Source organism: Anser cygnoides, chromosome 6 (assembly GCF_040182565.1).
Source record: "Anser cygnoides isolate HZ-2024a breed goose chromosome 6, Taihu_goose_T2T_genome, whole genome shotgun sequence".
NCBI lineage: Eukaryota > Metazoa > Chordata > Aves > Anseriformes > Anatidae > Anser > Anser cygnoides.
Window position 1 is genome coordinate 16,076,082 of NC_089878.1, and position 19,159 is coordinate 16,095,240.

At 36.9% G+C, this 19,159-nt stretch overlaps 1 protein-coding gene across 8 annotated transcripts in view; it reads left to right on the plus strand.

Moving 5' to 3' along the window:
* Positions 1 to 19,159, plus strand: part of RAPH1 (Ras association (RalGDS/AF-6) and pleckstrin homology domains 1) — a 293,904-nt gene that overhangs the window by 216,020 nt on the left and 58,725 nt on the right. For all 8 annotated transcript variants that reach the window (XM_066999108.1, XM_066999107.1, XM_066999106.1 and 5 more), the window contains one exon: positions 15,558 to 15,677. In XM_066999108.1, the coding sequence (XP_066855209.1) occupies positions 15,558 to 15,677 (120 nt within the window). Of the gene's footprint in view, positions 1 to 15,557; positions 15,678 to 19,159 lie in introns of those variants that run through there.

Genomic DNA, 19,159 nt, shown 5'->3' on the forward strand with positions numbered 1-19,159 from the left:
GTATTCCTGCATTTGTTGTGAGCAGTGTTTCCTGCTGCTCTCAGAATTATGCTGGAGGAAATGACAGCACTGGTGATCAACCTTATGGACACAGGCTTATGTATTTTGGAAAGGAACTGAGATTGGCTGCAGTGATACTGTAAACTGAGGTAGTACTTTGACTTAGGAAGGGCATGGTTCTTTGAGCAAGGTGCAGATTCAGTATGCATTACACTATAAGCCCACTTTTAGCCCTGATTTTCTAATGCATTTTTAATGCTTAGAAGTCGCATGTAATTGTTTCCGTGTGAGGACATGGCTATTTATAGTCTGTGGAGGAAAAAAGCTGAAGTAGTGTGTGTTGCTAATAGAATAATACTTCTTATGTAGACAGGGCAATAGCATCAAAATAGTACATCTCTAAAAGGTGGATTTTTTTAGTTTGCTTGTTGGTGTTTTCTTTGTTTGTTGTTGTTTGTTTAAACTATTCTGGTAGCATAATTTCATTTGTAGGAGGGCAGGGAGATAGGAAGGAATTCACAGAAATATCTGACTAGTTGAGAGGAGTAGTCTGTAAATCAGTCTTGGAATGTTTTCCATTTTTTGATTGAATTCAGGAGAGAATGAGCCTTTGATATTAAGATGTGATGGCAAAAAGAGAGAAACATTTGATTCTTGACAAACTGTTGCTTACTCAAAGTTTCTGAAAGTTTATGGGTTTGACTCTCAATTATTCGACAAAATCATGAAAAACATGGTGTATATCTTTTGTGAGATCACCTTTACAGCTAGGTACGGAAGGTGTTCCCTTGCTAAAAACTGCTGAAAGGTTTTTACTGATTTTTCACTGTTGTTTACCCTCAGTATTTGACTGAAGTAAGAATCAATATTCTTTCTTTGCCTGAGTTACTCCAAAATTACTTTGGCACTGTTGATATCTATTCATTACATAGAATTTTGTGAGCCCTTAGTATCGTTTGCTTGGAATTGAGTGATTTTATTTTGTCATTTTTTGAGATATTCAGGTGTGCCCATGTGTTTGTCCAAGTGCCTTACTCTTCTGTGTGTACTTCTTTGTTTCTGTGTGTTTGTATTTTGTTTCTTTGTATATTGTTTCTCTGTTACTTTGTATTTTGTGTATTTTTACTGTTTTGAGGCAAGAGTGGACAAATTGAGGTGCTTACGTGTGTAGTTTCTGGGCTGGTACTGAGGCAACCAATTCTACAGATTATATGCTAGGTTGTTGCTTGTGAATAAGTTTTTGGTTTCCAGAAGTGTATGAGAAATGTGGGTAAGCATCAAATGAGAAAGTACAGTAGAGAAAATACCTTTTCTGTATTTAGCCTCTAACTTGAAGGCTTTCTGGCATTGAGAGTATCTCATTCTTGTCCCTGCAAACTCATGTTTCTTGGTGTGGAAATGAGATTGCTGTACAGTGATTGAATTTCCATCGGTGTGACCCTTGCTAAGAAGTCCTGGTGTTTGAAAAGGCTCATGTATCTTCTGTATTTAAAATACAAAAACAAACAAACAAAAACAAAAAAAACCCACTACCACCAAGAGATTGCATGTTACTTTCAGATGGTGGCTTTAAAAGTAGTAAGAAATCATATATGTGGTGGAAAAAAAGTTAAAGGTCTCAGTTTTTAGGTAAACTTTAAGCTTATTTTAGTAAACCATTGGCATTCATTTTGTCATTGGCATCTAAATCTGTCCGACCTTGGTTTATCACTTTACCACAGCACTAAACAGATGAGAGAAGAATAACTGAATACGGATGATAGAACTTAAAAGCATGCTTACAAGCAAACTGTAATGTAAAATATGATGTGCAATATATATATGTCTGTGAGTATAAACCTGTGACCAACCACCTGCTTTAGGGTTGTGTTCCTTCACTGAATAAACTTTTTTTTATTAAAAAAAAAAAAAAAGATGTTGGGGGTAGAGTTAGTCTTAGTCAAAAAACTTTTAGAAAAATTACTGAAACTTGGTGTATTTATGAGTGGCAGTTCGGAGCCCATCGACTGACTCACTTGGTTTTTTTCCCTTCCACAGTTGCTGTACCAAAGCATGCTATTGTCTTAGTTTTTATGTGCAAGAAAAGTTCCATTCACAGAACTACTGTGTGTGGTGGCAGCAGGCTTTTCAGACAGTAGTTGTTTATGTGACTCAGGTGCTGAGCTGTTTAGACAAGGTCTCTGCAGCTTAGGATCTGAACAATGTTTTTTAGGAATGCTGGCCTAATCCCATGAATTTAAATCTTTCTGTTTCAAGTCCTTCTTTAACAAGATCCAGCTGTCAGCCCTGTCTTCCATGGTTGTCCTACGGTACAGGAATTTCATGTTCACTTCCGAGGTGGATGACTTGTACTCTCTTTTTTCCTTTTCGCTATGGAAGCTGATTTTCTTATGTTGTCAGGAATGTGAGCTTTAAAGCAGTGATTTGGTGTTAAATATTTACATTTGGTCTTAATCTCGATGATTAAATTCTAGATAAAGTCCTTTTGATATGCATCTGTGTGCGCTTTACTGGCTTTTAGACTTCTCCAACCTTAGACATAACAAAACCTTTCTAATGTTGAGGTTGCTTTCTTGCTTTAAGTGCTTTTCTTTCCAGGGAGTAGAATCCACTACTAGTGCTCTTCCCCCTTCTCATCCTCAGCCTCTCCTGCCAAGGTTTATTTAGAAACTGAAGTAATGCAGTTTTTCAGTATGAATATATATCTTTAGAGCACATCTTAAATACACAAAATGACTTTCTTAAAATATTTTAAATCAATTTGGAGTTTTATGAGGTTTATAAACTGGAAGTTAAGACCAGTGCTCAGCAACACTTAGGTGCCTGTAAGCTATGAAATTTGTCACGGACTGCTTTGTACTTCCAGTTGCTGATGCTGCTTTGAGTTATCGTGTGGACTTAGATTAAGATAATTAAACCATCCTTACAGAGGAAAGATATATAATTGACAGTAGGAGCAAAACCTCATGTGAAGAAAGGTGTGTGTGTGTTTTTGTTTTTTTTTTTTTTTTTTAATTATGCAGGGAGAAATATTTTGTCAGCCTTCTGTGGTTTGAGGAAGTCTGGGGAGAATTTTTCACTGATATTCTGCTCAAATGGGAAGATAAGAGTTAAGTTGTATTTTCAGCCTTTATCATATCCTTTCTTCTGTTAGCTCAGACTTTCTTTTTCAGCAATTCAGACAGGCTTAACTAGAGAATAGTGGTGGAATTGTTACAGGTTTTGGTGCCTTGCTCAACCAGATGTCTCGGAGAAGTTACTTTGGGGTTTGAAATCCTGGAATGGTTTTTCATTTTTGAGGGGGGAGAGCAAGTGCTGAGAGGAGCTCTTTATTACAGTGTAGGAATTCAAGAGGGATTTTTTTTTTTTGCCTGGTGGGGTTGTCGATAAATAGCTTGGATTATTCCATATTGACGAGGAAAAAGGTGAGTTCTAGATAATGCAGCAGGAAGTTGGCCTTCTGTTTTTTATCACACGTGAGGTTTATTGTGATAGTGAACTGTTGTCTAATCCTGTTTACTGCCAAATGATCCCCAGCCCTTTCATATCCTGTAACAATGCCCCATTCCTATTAACATCCATCCTTTCTTTTCAGTATTGGCTCCTAGTGCTTCTCTGTCATGCCCCCACGTCAGGGTTTGTCATATACTTGCAAGATTCTCCTATATGCAGTCCTTCAAAGCTTCCTCCAGGGCACAGGTTCTCCATGGAAAACTTCTTGTATTTTTCTGTTCTGGTAATGTCATTGTGGTTTTCCCCTGTCAGAGTAGTTATGCTTACCTGCTTAGCACTTAAATAGATGCACATCCTACTGTATTGAAGACAGAGATGAAAAAGTGATGGAGATGGGCAGGGGGGCTTATGTCCCTGCTTGCAGTTTGCAATGAAGTTGGGTGGTAGTTGACTGCCAGTTAAAACTTCCTTCGTAAGTTTGGCTTAAAATGCAAAATGAATTGAGCTGGTTTATCTTGTTTAGGTATTTGCATTTAAGTCCCTATTACTGTTTGTGCTTTTGCTCAGCTTGTTAGGAGTAGGTTTAAAGTAAAGCAGATGTCTTCTAAATTTTTTTTTTTTTTTTGATAATTTATCTGCCAAAAGATTATTTCCCTATTCATCCTCTAAACATGTTTTGTTGTTTTTTTCAAATGATTAATGGCCAACTATGAAACTATCGTCAAAATGTGCTTACTCGTAAATGCTAAGAATGAAACGCTGGTATATGAAACATTCATTTGTGGGTTTTCTGAAAAACATACAGAGCATTTTCTGGAGATGGTAGTTCCAGCTACTGCACTGAAATGCAGCTGTTCATATGTAGTCTTTAATTCTTACTAGAAAGCCTAAATCAACTTGCAGCCTGTTGCAGCTGAGGTTAGTGTAAAGAAAACACAACCTGATACACAACTCTGTATAAGCAACTTGTGAAGAATGTTGTTTCTTTATCATTGCTAAAACACTGCTCTTTAATTTTTTGAAGCATGGTTCATATGCTGACACATGGCCCTAATTGAAGGGGATTTGGCAACTTGTTCTGAGTCCTACTAGATAATACCCACATCACACAAGTTTTGAGTGCCTGGTGTGGTATCTTAAGTGAACGTTGGCACAATTATTGTTTTTAATCTTTGAGAGGGTCCCTTGAGCAAAAATTAGTTTTTAACTGTACTGAATCCAAGTACAGTGTTACTGTCCACATGCAAGTAACATGGGTTAGCTGAGGGTCTTATGAGGAAATGTGCTCACCTGCATTGGAATTTATAATTAAACGTAGTAAAACGTTCCTCCAACCAAATGTACATCTCTTCTAGCAGTTTCATACATCACAAAAACGCTTTGCTAATGTTTCAGTTGAATTTTACTTTTGAAGGCTGTTATGTGGTACACCTACAGAATAAGGTGTTGTTTGCTTTTGGTTTTTGTTTCTGTGTGACTCTGATACAGTTTTTTGTTTTTCTTTTATAATTCGCTCAACATCAGCAGCTATTGAGGAAAGAAGACCAAATCAGGCATACTACCTGCTTTTTTATTTGCAACATGTGTTAGGTGGTTTGGATCATTGTTTTGACAGTTGCAAATAGTATTTCTGAAAATGTTGTCTTCATTGCAAAACAGAATCCTTAAACTGGTTATGCAAAATTCTATGCATGTCACATTTCACGTTCTGTTATTATATACAGAATGTTGCTGAAGATGCAGTTATTAAGTGTAGACAGTTTTCCTTGTTTTGTCTTCCCAAGCAGTGAGCAGTTTGCATTGTGTTCTTTGCAATGGCTCTTACCTGTAAAATGGAAGGTGAAAATTTTCCTTCTTTCCTTCGTTCTTCCAACTTGTCTGCTATAGACTTGCTGATAAATGTATAAAAAAAATTTACAGGCCTGTGTTTTTATTTCAGTCTTTGGGAAGTTTTAGTAAAAGTTGGGACATCTAACTTCTTTATTTCCTTTACTAAATGTTTTATATAATTTTTTAATGGAGCTTTGGTCTGGCTGACCAGTGTGCATGTCCACCATGATGTTTGGATATGTATGCTTCTGGATTTTTGTTCATCTACTTCCTTTGTGTACCCTGGGGACAAAAGAATTGCCTGCGTTGCCCTTAGTGTTCTGCTATCATTTACAGCTGTGTATTAGGATAGTAACTGTAACTGAACATTATGTTTCAAGTCTGGAATGTTCATCTTCTCCTTGTGCTGCTGCACATCTTCCTCTTCCTTCTTCCCGTCCGCCTCACACCAAAATACTTGGGAGCATTGTGTTTTCCTGACATACGAGGCCATAGCTAGAACTGGGACAGCAGAGCAAGGAGCTCAGTGCTTTGAGCTAGGATAGTAAGTCCTCGTCCTGAGGTGCCTGCATCTCGTATGAATGAAGAATCACCTCTTAGAGGCATCTGAAATTCATTTTGCTTGGTAATTTCTCATTTACTGTACAGTCTGTCAATATTCAGCTTTTTTTCTTCCTGTTAGAAAAAGTGTTGTGGTCACTTCAGCATTAAAGTCGCAGGCAAGTTTAATGGCCTGCAATGTATAGGAAGGTTAGTCTTGAGGATTTGTAGGAAGCTTCTGAAGGAAGAACTCGGGGCTGAAATGGTAGAACTTGTCATGAGTTACTTAAGTTTTTTTTATTGTAAGATGATTTTTAATGATTTCTTACTAAATCATTTTTTTTGCCATTTATCTAGCAATCTCTAAGATAGGTCAACTTGTTTATGTAGTTGTATCTTCTTCAAATACTGTCACAAGCATGTTCAAACTATAATCGGTTGGAGTCAAGTACGTAACTAACCTCCCCTTTACGCCTTGAATTGCACATTCTCAAATTGTGTAATAAAGCTTAGCTTGACTATGGAACTTGTTTTGACATCTATGTCTTTTGTTAAGGTTGCAACTACTCTAAGATATTTTTGTTTCATTTACAATACAAAATACATTTTGTCTGCTACCTACTAATATTTTTAAAAGGTTATTTACACATCTTATTTACAGATTGCAGCCTCCTGAAATTTTGTGTTTAAAAAAACCTTCTCTTGAAATTTTTGTGTTAATACTGCTTTTCTCTTTCTGCATAAACTTGTTAATATTTGTTGGGGTTTTCTGTTCAAGAAATCTGGAATCTGTCAGATTCCAAAAGTTAGAACTCAATAGGAAGAGATGCTACACCAGTGTTTGTGTTACAATAAATATGTAATGAAGATTCTGGAAAGTAGGGGCTAGTGTGTTTCTAAATACATCTCTCTGCCTCTTGAAGGCAGACTATACTTTAACACTGGCTTAAAGCTGTGCACTTTCCTTGCTTACATAACCTCATTTTCTTTTCATGCTGAAAATTCTCAGAAACTGGACAGACTAAGATTTTGGCTCCTGTAGCTGATAACTGACATTCTTTGAGAGAACACCTGTATTTCTTCTCTCTACTTAGAGGTGTATTTTTAACTAAGGCAACTTTTGTTTTTATGATCCCTGACTAAGCAGTTGTTTGTTTTTTTAGAGCTGTCTTCATGTTGTCTTCAAAAAGAATCTGCTGTGAGACATGGTGCTACATGTGAGACATGGAGCTAGCATGCTCTTTTTATACAGGACTTAATTTAATACTGTTTGGGTTCTCTGGCTGAAATCTTGGTTCAAGAAATTAGGCACAATAATGGATAAAGCTGAGTCTTTTCAAAGCAACATCTATTTGGTTAGATGCGAGATAGGCACTAGAATATATTGGGGGGAATAAAGGTTTTACTGTGTGCTTTCTCAGCAGAGTATAAACTTCAGGTGCAATTAGACAGATTCTTCAGTAGATGTTTCAGTAATTTTGGTGTCTCTCCTTCCAGGAAGAAAGTTCTCTTAAATGTGTTTTGATGTCACCTTATGAAGGCAAATTTAAAATTTCATGCTGTATATTCAATATATATACAAATACTAAAAATAATAATAAAAAAATACTGGAGTGGTAATAAGAAGCTAACCATGTGGAATGTAAGGTAGACTTCTCCTTGATCCACTTTGTGTTTTACTTTTCAAGCTTTCAAGCAAAGAAAGGGTGGGCGGGTATTTTGTGGATGTTCTTACTGTGGCACGTCAGAGGAATTTGCTGTTAATTTGAAATCAAGATCGTGAAGTAAACATTCTAGTATCTTCAGGTTGTTTATTTCAGGAGATTGGTGAGTGAGTACACTAAAGTTAGAAGGGGAATGTACCAGCCTTGATTAGATACCAAGGGAATCAGTAGTTGCAGTGGATGTGAATACAGGGAATTACGTTTTTCTATTTCTTGATGCTGCTAGTCGAAAATATTTTTTTCTTTCATATTTGTTTTGTCTGTGAAGAGTGCGGTGTTTTCTTATCCCTGCTTAACTGACTGTCTGCCTCAATACAAAGATTTGGTACTGAATCTGAGGAAAACTAGGGAGCGACTGTGGTATGTTTGACTTTCTTGGTTAGAATCCCTGGGGTGGTAGTTATAATCTGAAAGGTGTAACAGCTCTTGCATGAACACCACTGAGTTTTAGACAACCTGTGTTTACTGTATACAGCACTGATGTATTTGGAGGGATTCCAAGAACACTGAGACAGTTTGCTTTGATGTCTGATATCTGATTAAGGCTTTTTTCTTCTTCCAGTTGCTTATTCAGACAATTGCTTTATTAAGAGTTTCTAAAATTAATGTAAGTTATGTGTTATGTAGCTACAAATATTCATGTTCTAAACTAATAGTTTGGAAATAATTCCATAATTGGGAAATATTCCAAACTGATAGTTTGGAAATAAAGAAAAATATTTGTAGGGACTTAGAGAAAATGTAGTTGTTTGATAGGGTTTAAACACAAACAGCTGGGGGCAAAGGCAAGGTCTTGTACAGGCATGTGCTTAATTTTAGGAGTAGTGTTAGAAATCATGCTGTATACGTTTGGCTGACTAATTGTTACTTTCAGCAGCTTTTAATTGATCTTTTATTGAAACTCTGATTGTCTGCAATTCAAAATGTATGTTTTCAGACATGAAGATTTCTTTTCCATGGTTTCAAAGAGACATTCTTGCATGTTTCACAGATAAGTGGTTAAAGTAGGGAAGATTGCAGGCTGTCTGTCCATTTTTTGTACCTCACAGCTAAAGCTGAGAATAAGGCCTTACAGTGAGGATGCCTGGTTTTCATGTTTGCTGGATTTCTGCAGAAAAATGAGCAGGAAACAGATAGTAGACTTGGGTCAAAGGTTGTCACATTGGCTTAATAATCCAGCGACCAAGTATTGAGACATATTAGTAGCTACAAATGTTTTATAAATCTTCTTACCATTGAGGTGTGATTTAGTGCAACTGTTTCTTGGATCTTATATTGAGGCAGGTAAAGATTGCTGTTAAAGACCTCAATATGTCACCCACAGTACTTCTGATTATGTGAGCCTCTTTGTGTATGCAAGGCATAGACTCTTACTTTTCCAATTTAAAGCTGCATTGCATAAATAATTTGCTTGTTTAACTGGGACAAAGGAGTGCACAGATGCATGATTTTTAAAATGTGGCAACAGATGCAATCTTTGTGTAATGCATAAATACAGAGTTTTAACTATTGAAATTAGTGCCTGAGCAATTTTAGAAGCATATAAAGTTATTGGTTATAAATGGTCTTTTTGCTTTTACTGAAGTGGCTGAAGTTTTTTCTTTCGTCAGACATCCTGTGTGTTTTCAGTACGTTGTATTGAGTACAAGCCTGGAAAACTTGCCTGAAGCATGTTTTAAAAAAAAAAACAACTCAAAGTTTACTCAAAATAGTGTATTGAAGGGGGCTTTCACTTAGTGCAAGACTTTTATTTGGGATGTTTTGAATTTGTGGCTGACAGATTCTGTATGTCAGTGTTTGAATTTGAGAGGTGTTGTAATGTGTGCTATAGGAGCCTTGGGATGTACTCAGCCTGTACCTCTGTTATTTGAAGCTGAGAGCAAACAATTGCTCTTGTACAGGTTTTCACCTAAATTACTCTTAATGTAAACTGAATTGTAGGACACTGATGTGCGAAGAATTTCCTATCACTTCTAATCCCCTTCCAGATCTTCCCTCTCCCTTTCCCTGCCAGAGTAAGAGATTTCATTATATTTTGTATTTATTAAGAGGAAACATGGAAATACTGAAACAAATTATCTCCAGCGTATCACTGGCTTGGTGTAGTGTTGTATTGAATTCACAGGAGAAAGGTAGTGTCAGTTCTAGTATAAGATTTTTTTTGTTATTTTTTATTGAAAGGCATGGTAGATTTGTTTGATCTTTGTCATGTGGGCAGATTATTAATATGAAATAAATGATTTGTGCTCAAGGTAGCTTTCATTGTTTACCAGAACTTCAAGGAAACAGGTAAAAATGTAGATGTGGGCTTCGGTTGTTTTGCAAATACATTTCAGGTTTTTTTCTCCTCTATAAGTAACCCCTAAGCCCAAATTTTATTAACTGCACAGTTTTTATATTCCTTCAAGCAGTCAGATGAATGAGTAGTACAGGTAAAAACATGCTAGAATCTTACTCCTGTTTGTACGCGTGCCATGCTTATGCACTTGTTTGGTGCATTACAGTAGTGTTTTGTCATGTCCAACTTCTTGAACAGAAATGGATGCTGGCGTGATCACAAATGGAAACAGAGCTCTAATTTCTAAAAACATCTTGTGTGCTACGTAGTTCCTTTAGGTTCGTGAGGCTAGGTTTTTAAAGCGCAGAAGTTTGGTTATTTGTTCAGATAGTGTTTTGAGTATTATTGTACTGTTCACTCTACCCCTAGAGTAGAGTTCTAACAAATTCCATAGTTGTTTTGAAGAAGCAAATCCTTAGTTCAGTAACAGGCATGAGCTTGTACAAGGTTGTTTAAATAATAAGGTTGGGTGCGGGTGAAAACATCAGTTGCCTGAAAGAGATGGTTTGTTTTACTTTTAGGGTTTTATGCTGCCAGTTGTCTTTGAACATACTTAAGCATCATTAGCTCAAAACGCGTATGCCAGTACTTCTGAAATTATAGTGAATAAGCACATTCTTGACCCTTTAAGCACGTGAGCATCTCCACTTGGAGTTGGAATTCTGTTGTTTCTTTGAAAATCTTTCTATTGTTAAAAAAGTGTGGCATAGACAAATCCTGTAGTGTGTTTTTTTACAAAGTTTTATTTCAGTGCTGTGTGTCCTTACTATAAGGAAATACTATTATAATGAAACTTCCGATTGCCTTGAACTGGTTTGATTTAAGGTAGGAACTAGCATCTCAAAGCCCAAGTCTGCAGAATGGGATCTCAGTGAAAGACACTAGAGACACTTTCAATTACAACTTCCTGCTGTCCCAAAGATCAGCTGTAGCTTTCTGATGACTGTGATTTGTTAGCTTCAGAATTCTGCTGTGCTGTCCCTTTTTGAAAATGTCAGAAAGGTAGATTTGAAAAAATCTTCTTGGACTTTTCATCTTTCCTTATGTTTTCTTGATATTACATCATCTCATGCTCATCCTAGCATACTAAAAGCTTCATCAGATCGCGTAAGGACCAGCTTGAAAGAGTAAATGTTTCCTTTTTTCCTAATGATGGATACAATTTTTGTCCATGTAATTAAAATAGTAGATTATGATTAAATGCTCTAACTGTTGATTTCTAATGAAAGCCTCATTACTTTTTCATAAAATAACTCTAGAATACTGGGCTTCATGCATTTAAAGGTGAACAAACCTAATGAACAGTTAGAAAACTAGCAAACTTATGGCAGATTATAGGTCTGCCTATTAATATAACATTTTAAACAGTTAAAACTGGCTGATATAGACCGTAGTGGATAAAAGAGATGGTACATAGGATTCCTGCACAGAAGTGTGGTCTTACTTGCATACAGAAGTCTACACCATGTTGGGACTTTTCTTTATCTAGGTGTCCCAGAATGACAGATGCTAAGAAGTAGAAGCCCTTACAAGGGGAGAAAAAAGGAAAAAAAAGGCCAAAATCTAAGTATTTTCATAGGTTATGTTTTTATATGTTGTTGTTGATTTTCTGGAAAAGTGAGAGGCAAAGTGCTGCTATGAAAAATGTTCATGTAGAGGGCTCCTAAAACACAATCATAGAATCATTTAGGTTGGAAAAGCCCTCCAAGGTCATCTGGTCCAACCAGTATTTACAGCTTAACATCTATTATCTTATTAGTGTATCAGTTATTCATGCTGGCCCTATCGTGTTTGTTATGGGAGAAAAACAAAAAAGGTGGCCAGGGCATTAACGCTGAAAAGAAATAAAAAATTAAGAATCATATTTACTATAACTGGTTTAGTTGAATCTTACTAGGATACAAATAGGAAAATGGTTAAGATGAGAATTAGAGTAAATATTTAGAAAAGGATCTTTCTTTAATCATTGCTTGGCAGGGATTCACGGAGGAGCAATATTCAGATCTTTAAGAGTCTTATCTGGTAAGTTGTCAGTGCTATATCACTTTAAAAGTAGAATTGAGTTGGAATTGTCACTGACATCAAGTGCCAGAGTTAAATTGATTGAGGTTTTTTAAAACTTCCAGTGGCTGTAGTTGTGTAGGTATTTGAATATAAGATTTAGTCACTGATGATGCTCAGGGGAGGGAATGGCCAGCAGTTTTGAGCAACAAAACCTCATTAGAGAGCCTTGTTATGCCATACATGGGATGCAACTAGGATTGTGGTCACGCTCCTGGAAGAAATTTAACTTGGTGTGTATTACATGCAAGGACAGGTCAGAGCCTTGCTGTACATACGACAAATTGGCAGTGAGTCTTCATTTGTGTTTTATCTGACTTGCTTGCTTTTTCCTGCTGAGTCTGTTCAGCTTGCCTTTCTGCTGAGCTACCCTGGACAAGTCAAGAACAGATGAGCATCTTTAGCTGGGAATTTTAGTGGGCACATTTAAAAACATTATTCTCTGTTATAGAAGGCTCAATAAAATCTGAAAGCTGCTCATTTTCATTAAGTAGTGTTTTGAGATACACTTGAAATGAATGGATGTGAAGTGCTGAAAGCTGGTTTGAATTTGTTACTCTGTCACTTCACCTGGTATGAGCCAAACAAAAGCATGAGCTACTTTAATTCTGCTAACCTGCAAATGCTTTCGATATGTAAGTGGCTTACTTTTTATTTCTTAGGTTGAACTTGGTTCTAAATGATTCCTTTAAAAAACAGAAAGAAAGAAATTTTTAAGCTTCTGTCATTTTCCTTTCTTGTTATGAATAGAAATGTCATAGCCTTAGAAAGGTGTGATAGCTGCCAGTTAGGTCCTAATTTGCTGAAGTATGGTGTATGTCTGCTGTGTTCAACTGCATTGAGAAAACTTCTGTAAAAAGGAAAAAAAGTCACTTTTGAATGGTAACATGCGCTTGTTTTGAGTTGCTACTATTTTGATTTCTGTTGATGGAAAGCTCAGAAACTGTTAGTTGAACATTTTGTTGCTGCCTTAATTCATTGATTTAGTCCAGTAGAAGGGCTTGTGCTAAGAGATCCATTTTACAGAGCTAGCGAGTTAATATTAGCTATTTCTAAGTGAGACACTATCCTCTGTGTGCCTTTTGCAAGCAAACATTGACAGGCTTATAGGAAATGCAGCTGACGTTAGAAAGCTTGGGTGGGGACTACAAGAAGCTGGCAAATGCTACTGGGTTTAGTGCCAGGCTTGCTGACACAACAGTACTTTACTTGTAAAAGTTTTCTTTAGGCTGCTAATTCTGTCTTCAGAGTAACTGGAACTGAAGCAATGTCCCTGCTGCCAAGTTAAAAAAGCTAAAGCAACAATTTATGGGAAATTGAGAATGCCAGTTTCTTTCCGCAGCTCAGATCTTCAGAAAAATTTAGTAATAAGAACGAACTTTTCTCTTACTGAACGGATTAGTTATGAACAGTGTCATAGAATGAATGCGCTGCAGAAATAGTCTCATCTAACTGTAGAGTAAGGGGCAAAAACAGCTGAAAGAGGGAAAGGTTAGCCACGTAAAATCTCTGTAAATAGAGCTCTGTCTGTTTTATATCACAGTTTCCGTTTGATTCACCCGTTTATAGTCATGTTTCCTAAGGCACACGTTTAATAGTTTCCCTTAGCCTTCAAATGAAAGCTCTAAACATCAGGCACATCTACACAGTGAGAAATGTTATGTTCTCAAATGAGAACAGTTACTGTAGTTTGTTTGCCATGTCACCTTAGGTATAATGTGTTTTGGCTTAAATTTATGATGTTTCTGGTCCACATAAAAGCCTAAGAACTAATAAGGCAAAGCTTTTGAAGGAGTGTGAAAATGGAATCCAGCTTCTGTCTGATTTGCAGAAGGTTAGGTAGAACATGAGTTGCTGCTGCCCTACTGTCTCCACTTTTTTTATGCAGGAGGGTTTTGGGGTGACATCACGGAAAAGGCTGCTGCTCTATTACATGAGCATATTGTTGTTTTTTGGATTTCAACATTGCTTGTAGATTTTTAGAAGAGCTTTCTTCTCTTTCCTGGAGTCTCAAAAGTACTTAAAGGTCTCAGAGCAGGTGTCGGACAAAATGAGATTTAGAAGGTGAATTTAATCTGTTTTGCATCTACGCTGCAGTATGCCATGTCAGCTTTAATATTATTGCCCCTTTAAGATAAGCAGCTGCATTCTGTTCTCCCACAAAAGCAAAGCCTCAGTAGGAGGTAGAAGCTGCTTTGCCTAGAGCAACTGGATGGCAGTATCTTGCATCTGTGGGAGTTACTGGCTTCTGCTGGCCTCAGAATGGTAGATCGCTTCTGAAATCTCCTGTTGCCTGGTTATTTTATCAATGTAAAATGAAATCTAAGCAATGTAAGAATAGAAATAAAGGCTGTTTTAGATCATGGAGGTATTTTTTTGCATGAACTGTTGTCATAAATAGCCTAAAACTGATTGAACAGTTTTTCTCTGAGACTACCTTTATCATTTTTAATAATATCTCTCATCAGTTCAGCTCTGCAGCACTGTGAAGTTTTTCAGACCAAGATTCTTCTTCCTGAAGAGTAACATTTACAAAGTTTGCTTTCGAGTCTACAAAATGTAAACGAGTGCTTTTGAAAGCTGTGTAGTAAATCACTATGTAATCTATGGGTTGACCAAATCAAGCTCTACTGCACGCCATGATTTGTTTGTGTAGCTCTTGATGGTGATCTGTTCTCATGTCTCTTTGGATGTTCTGTAGCATTAGCATTTACTCTTTTGTAGTGCCCAATCACTCCCAAATTGCCACCTATGTCATTTTCCCCCAAGGTATGTTTAAATCTCTGTAAATTTTCCTTCTGAACAAATCCTGGGTTTAACAGCATGGATATACCCAGGAAGGCATGTTGAGTCTTAGCCCTACAGAAGGGGCTTGGAGGACGTGTTTGGGGAAGTAAGACTTGTTTAAAAAAATTAACTTCTTTTGAATTCATAACAGGTAACATCTGGAGAATGTAATGTCTTTATCTTGGTCGCTCAGACTCCTCAAATGAAGGAGGGTCACCTAGATGTAATGGTGTCCCTTTGCTTGCAGGGAGGGATTTCTTTGTCAGGTGAAAACTGTGCAGTATCACTGAAGTGATCTGGAGAGCGTCCAGAATTTAAACTGCCTCATTGCTGGCATTCTCTGTGGCTTGTTTAAGCATTTCTGTTTACAGATGTGTGGAGTCAGCTATTTGTAATGTAGTGAGACTGCACTTCCTGTGCGTTGAATGGTGTTGCTCAACTGTGGTCAGCTGAATTCCTTGTACAGAGATGAATTTTTTAATGTCAAGTCAGTTAACTTTGCCAACAATAGCTGGCAATGAGTGCATATGCAAGGCTAGCATGAAGTAACTTCTGATGGTGTATTAAGTATTATGGACTTTGTTCTTCATCTTTTCCTGCATGATTCAGACAAAAGTGGGCTATAAGCCTGGCTTTGCAATTACCCATTGCAGCTTTCATACTTACTCTTTACGTGTAAGCATTGTAAAAAAACTTACTGAATGTAAAATTTTTACGAAGCTTATGGACAAATACGCTTTGACTTCAGAATGTATCAGTGTCTAAGAAAACTAGTGTCAACTACTACACTCCTGAAAAATCAATGTTTTTGTTTTCTTTTCCAGATGGAGCAATTATCAGATGAAGAGCTTGACCATGGTGCAGAAGAAGATAGTGATAAGGAAGATCAGGATCTGGACAAGATGTTTGGGGCCTGGCTGGGAGAACTAGACAAACTCACGCAGGTTAGGAAGGTTTCAGTCAGAAACAGAATAATTCTTTTAGAAGTACTACATGTTTTTCATTTGGATACTAATTACTTTAGCTTTGACAACGATCCTATTGAACATTTCAGATGAATAGGAATTAAGGCTTTTTCAGCTATGGCATTTTGTTAGGGCCAAGCCTGCACCCCCAGTTTTGTTGTGCAAGGGCAAAAGATGTCTCTCTTCCTCAGTTATTTTGCACTGCCACTTGCAGCAAGACAGGCTGCAGCATGTGACCAACTTAGTACTCTGTAAAGATTTCTAAATTAGGTTATTTTCCCTATCTCAAAGTTCTTAAATTAATTTTTCACAATCTGGTAGTTCAGCATTTCCCAAAGGGTGTGATCCCTTCTGAAAGCTATGGAATCAGTCTTTTTGTTATCATGTATGTAGAGAAACACTGACTTTAGCTGACTAAAGCTGGGCTTTATCTCCAAATGCATAGTTGGACATTGTCCAGCCACAACAGCATTGAATTTTTGTTGTACCTGAAGAGCAATAAGAAAAAGTGTGAATGGTGTTATAGATGATATGCGAAGATAATGTGATATACCCAGAGTACTCTTGTGGCATCAGATAGGCAGCTGATGCATCTTCTCTTTGCGTTTTGTTCTTTCTAGTGCTTTTAGGGAGGAAAAAAAAAAAAAAAAAAACACCTTGCATTTGGAATGATATGCTATACTCCTGAGGTGATAGTCTATTTCTGTGACTGACTGCTATGCTTTTTTGCTGTTTTCAGTCGTGAGCTGTCCTCCTGAATAGTGTATTTCATCTTCTTCTTTGTCACTTAGACTTAAGCAAAGGTGTGATACCCCTAGTTTCAATAAGCCACAGAAGAAGGGGCTTTTTTATCACTTGTTTGTTCTAAGTGTGGGGAAAAAGGAGGAATCATGTTTTGCGGAGACTGAAGGAAAATTGAGCTAATCATACAGCAGCACTTCACATTCATACTCATGTCTGCTGTCGTCTGTTTAAAGGCTCTGCCTGCAAGTTCTGTATGGTAGGTAGCACTTTAAAACAGGGGAAAGTATCTTTTTTTTTCTGAACTAGTGCATACAGGTCAATAAAGAATCTACCTCTTCAGATGAATGGAAGATGGTGTGAAAGAAATCTGCATATCATATCTCTTTTTGTCTTTAATTCCCTGCAAAGGATTTTTAATGGTAAATGAGAGCCCTTTTGAAGGCATGGGCTCTGTAAATTATCTCAAATGAGGATCTTCACAGATGAGCACAATGGGTAATTGGTTTTAGATTTTTTGTTCTTTGCTCTGTTTTAGCAGCTATGAGCAGCCTAGAAATATAAGTGTACTTTATTTGGGACTTATAGCTTTACTATTAACATAGACTTTCTGGATTTGTGTGCTGATCCATTTAAAGTGCTTAAAGCATACTAACAGGTAGTTAAGGAGAGGACACGCATTTGTTTCTCACATCTGTATCACCATGCAATACAGTCTGCAACATAGCCCCACAGTTGCAATTCTGCCTTTTGCAACTACTTAAAAGTGACATTTCTCCCCAGACTTTTAATGGCCTCGTATGGTTTTGTATAAACAAATGAATACAGTCAGTTGTGTCTCAGTTAGTTTGTTTGGAAAGTGGTTGTGTCTTGATGCAGCTGAAGTCCCAGTAAAGGGGCATGATTGCAGCTCATGAGCTCCAAAGTACATTCTGGTATAGTTTCATCATTTGTTGCTATTTATCAGCTGCACTCTGAGAGCAGTGGGTGAAAAAGCTTTTTGTCCCCAAGTTCCTTGAACTTTAACTTCTTTTTTAGATTTCCTAAGTGTTTGTTAGGAGGGATGAAAAGTAAGACCCAGATTCCTTTCCAGATGGAAGTGTTTTTTAAAAGATGTGTAATTGTTGAGATGTCTTAAGATCATTTTAATTCACTTTGCCTGTTTTAGCCCCTTGCCTAATAAAAGCACTATAAAAGGTAGTCACAAAATTTGCAGCACAAGTGAGCAGTGTCTGTCACAGAGTGCGTTAGCAGTTGATGTAAGATTATCCTGCTATATGGTGCAGGATAAATAAAGTCTTACCTTGCTTCTCATTTTTCAGAACTAACCTTTTAGTGCTGTTTCAGTTCCCAGCAGTGCTCTAAACTGGTATTTTAATATCATAATGCATGATGGAGAATGTGCTCTCATAATTAGTAAGAGCATATTTCAATTATTTCCAAGGACGTGCTCTAACATAATTATCTAAAATATGTTTTACTGAATTTAGGAATGCTTTTAACCAGAATTTATTTGCTTTTCAGGAGATGTTTTGAGTCAGTCTGTGGGTTCAGTTGGAAGGAATGAGCCCTAACTTGCTTCCTTTATCTCAAGTTTCATTGCTGCCTCTAGGGTTCTAATTGATATATTTCAGCTATTCTGTGTGGGGCCATATGTAAGCTCCATCAGAGGTACTACAGGTGTTTTTTCCATATGGTGGAAAGCAGTCCTGCGTTACTGGCTTCTACTCATTAAGTGATGATTGACTTCCTAATAAAATTATTTTTTGAAGTTCAAGCCAAACTGAGGAGAGAAGGAAAGGGTTTCAGCAAAGATAAATGCTCAAACAACAACAACAAAAAGATTAGTGCGTTTTATTTTAACAAAGGCTTGAGTAAAGATGTGGAAAATGGAAATAAAAAACATAGGTGAGAAACTTAATTCTTTTGGAGCTAGAAGATGCTTTTTTCTTTCAGACAAACACGTTGTCAGGAAAGCTTTATTACTATAAGCTTTGCTTTAATTCACACCCTCTACAGGCCTGTCAAGCAACAGTAGGAGATAATTCCCCACATAACACTTCTCACTTCTGGGGCATTACGTACTTCTTGGGTCACTAGCTGGATCATAGTGCCCTACTGTTTGTTATATACAAAAATGCTGCTGTTTATTGTAAAGTTTTATATTCGTATCAGCCTTCATAATATAACAATTAGATATATCAGGTGGAAAGAGGTCTTGTCTTTTTTTCCCCGTATTAGTTTTTCAAAAAAAAGTCTCATATATTTGGCTTGGAGTTGCTTTCACAGTTCATCGTTTTTCACGGGAAAGACTTACTGAGAGAAATGTCTGAATTTAGTAATTAAAAATCCCTTTTAATAAAACAGAATTCTCCACAAATGGCTTTTTTGTGCTTATACTACGGGAATGCTTATATGCCAAGTTTCTTAAGGTGCCATAGTTTGCACTTGTTTAGATCCATGTCCAATGCTCTGCAGGGTTGTTGTTATAGGTAAGTCAGCTGTGTTTTAAAACGAGCTGGTATGTAAACATTGAAAAATGCATTTGGAACATGCTTTCATGTAATTCTGTAACAACAGAACTTGAGTATCTTTTCACTGACTAACTAAACCTCTGTGATACAGTGACATTTTCAATCTAAAGCCTGAAAAAAACAGTTTTTGATGTGTCAGGAGATTTTGAAAATGTTATCTTAAAGAAAATCAATTTAATTCATTTT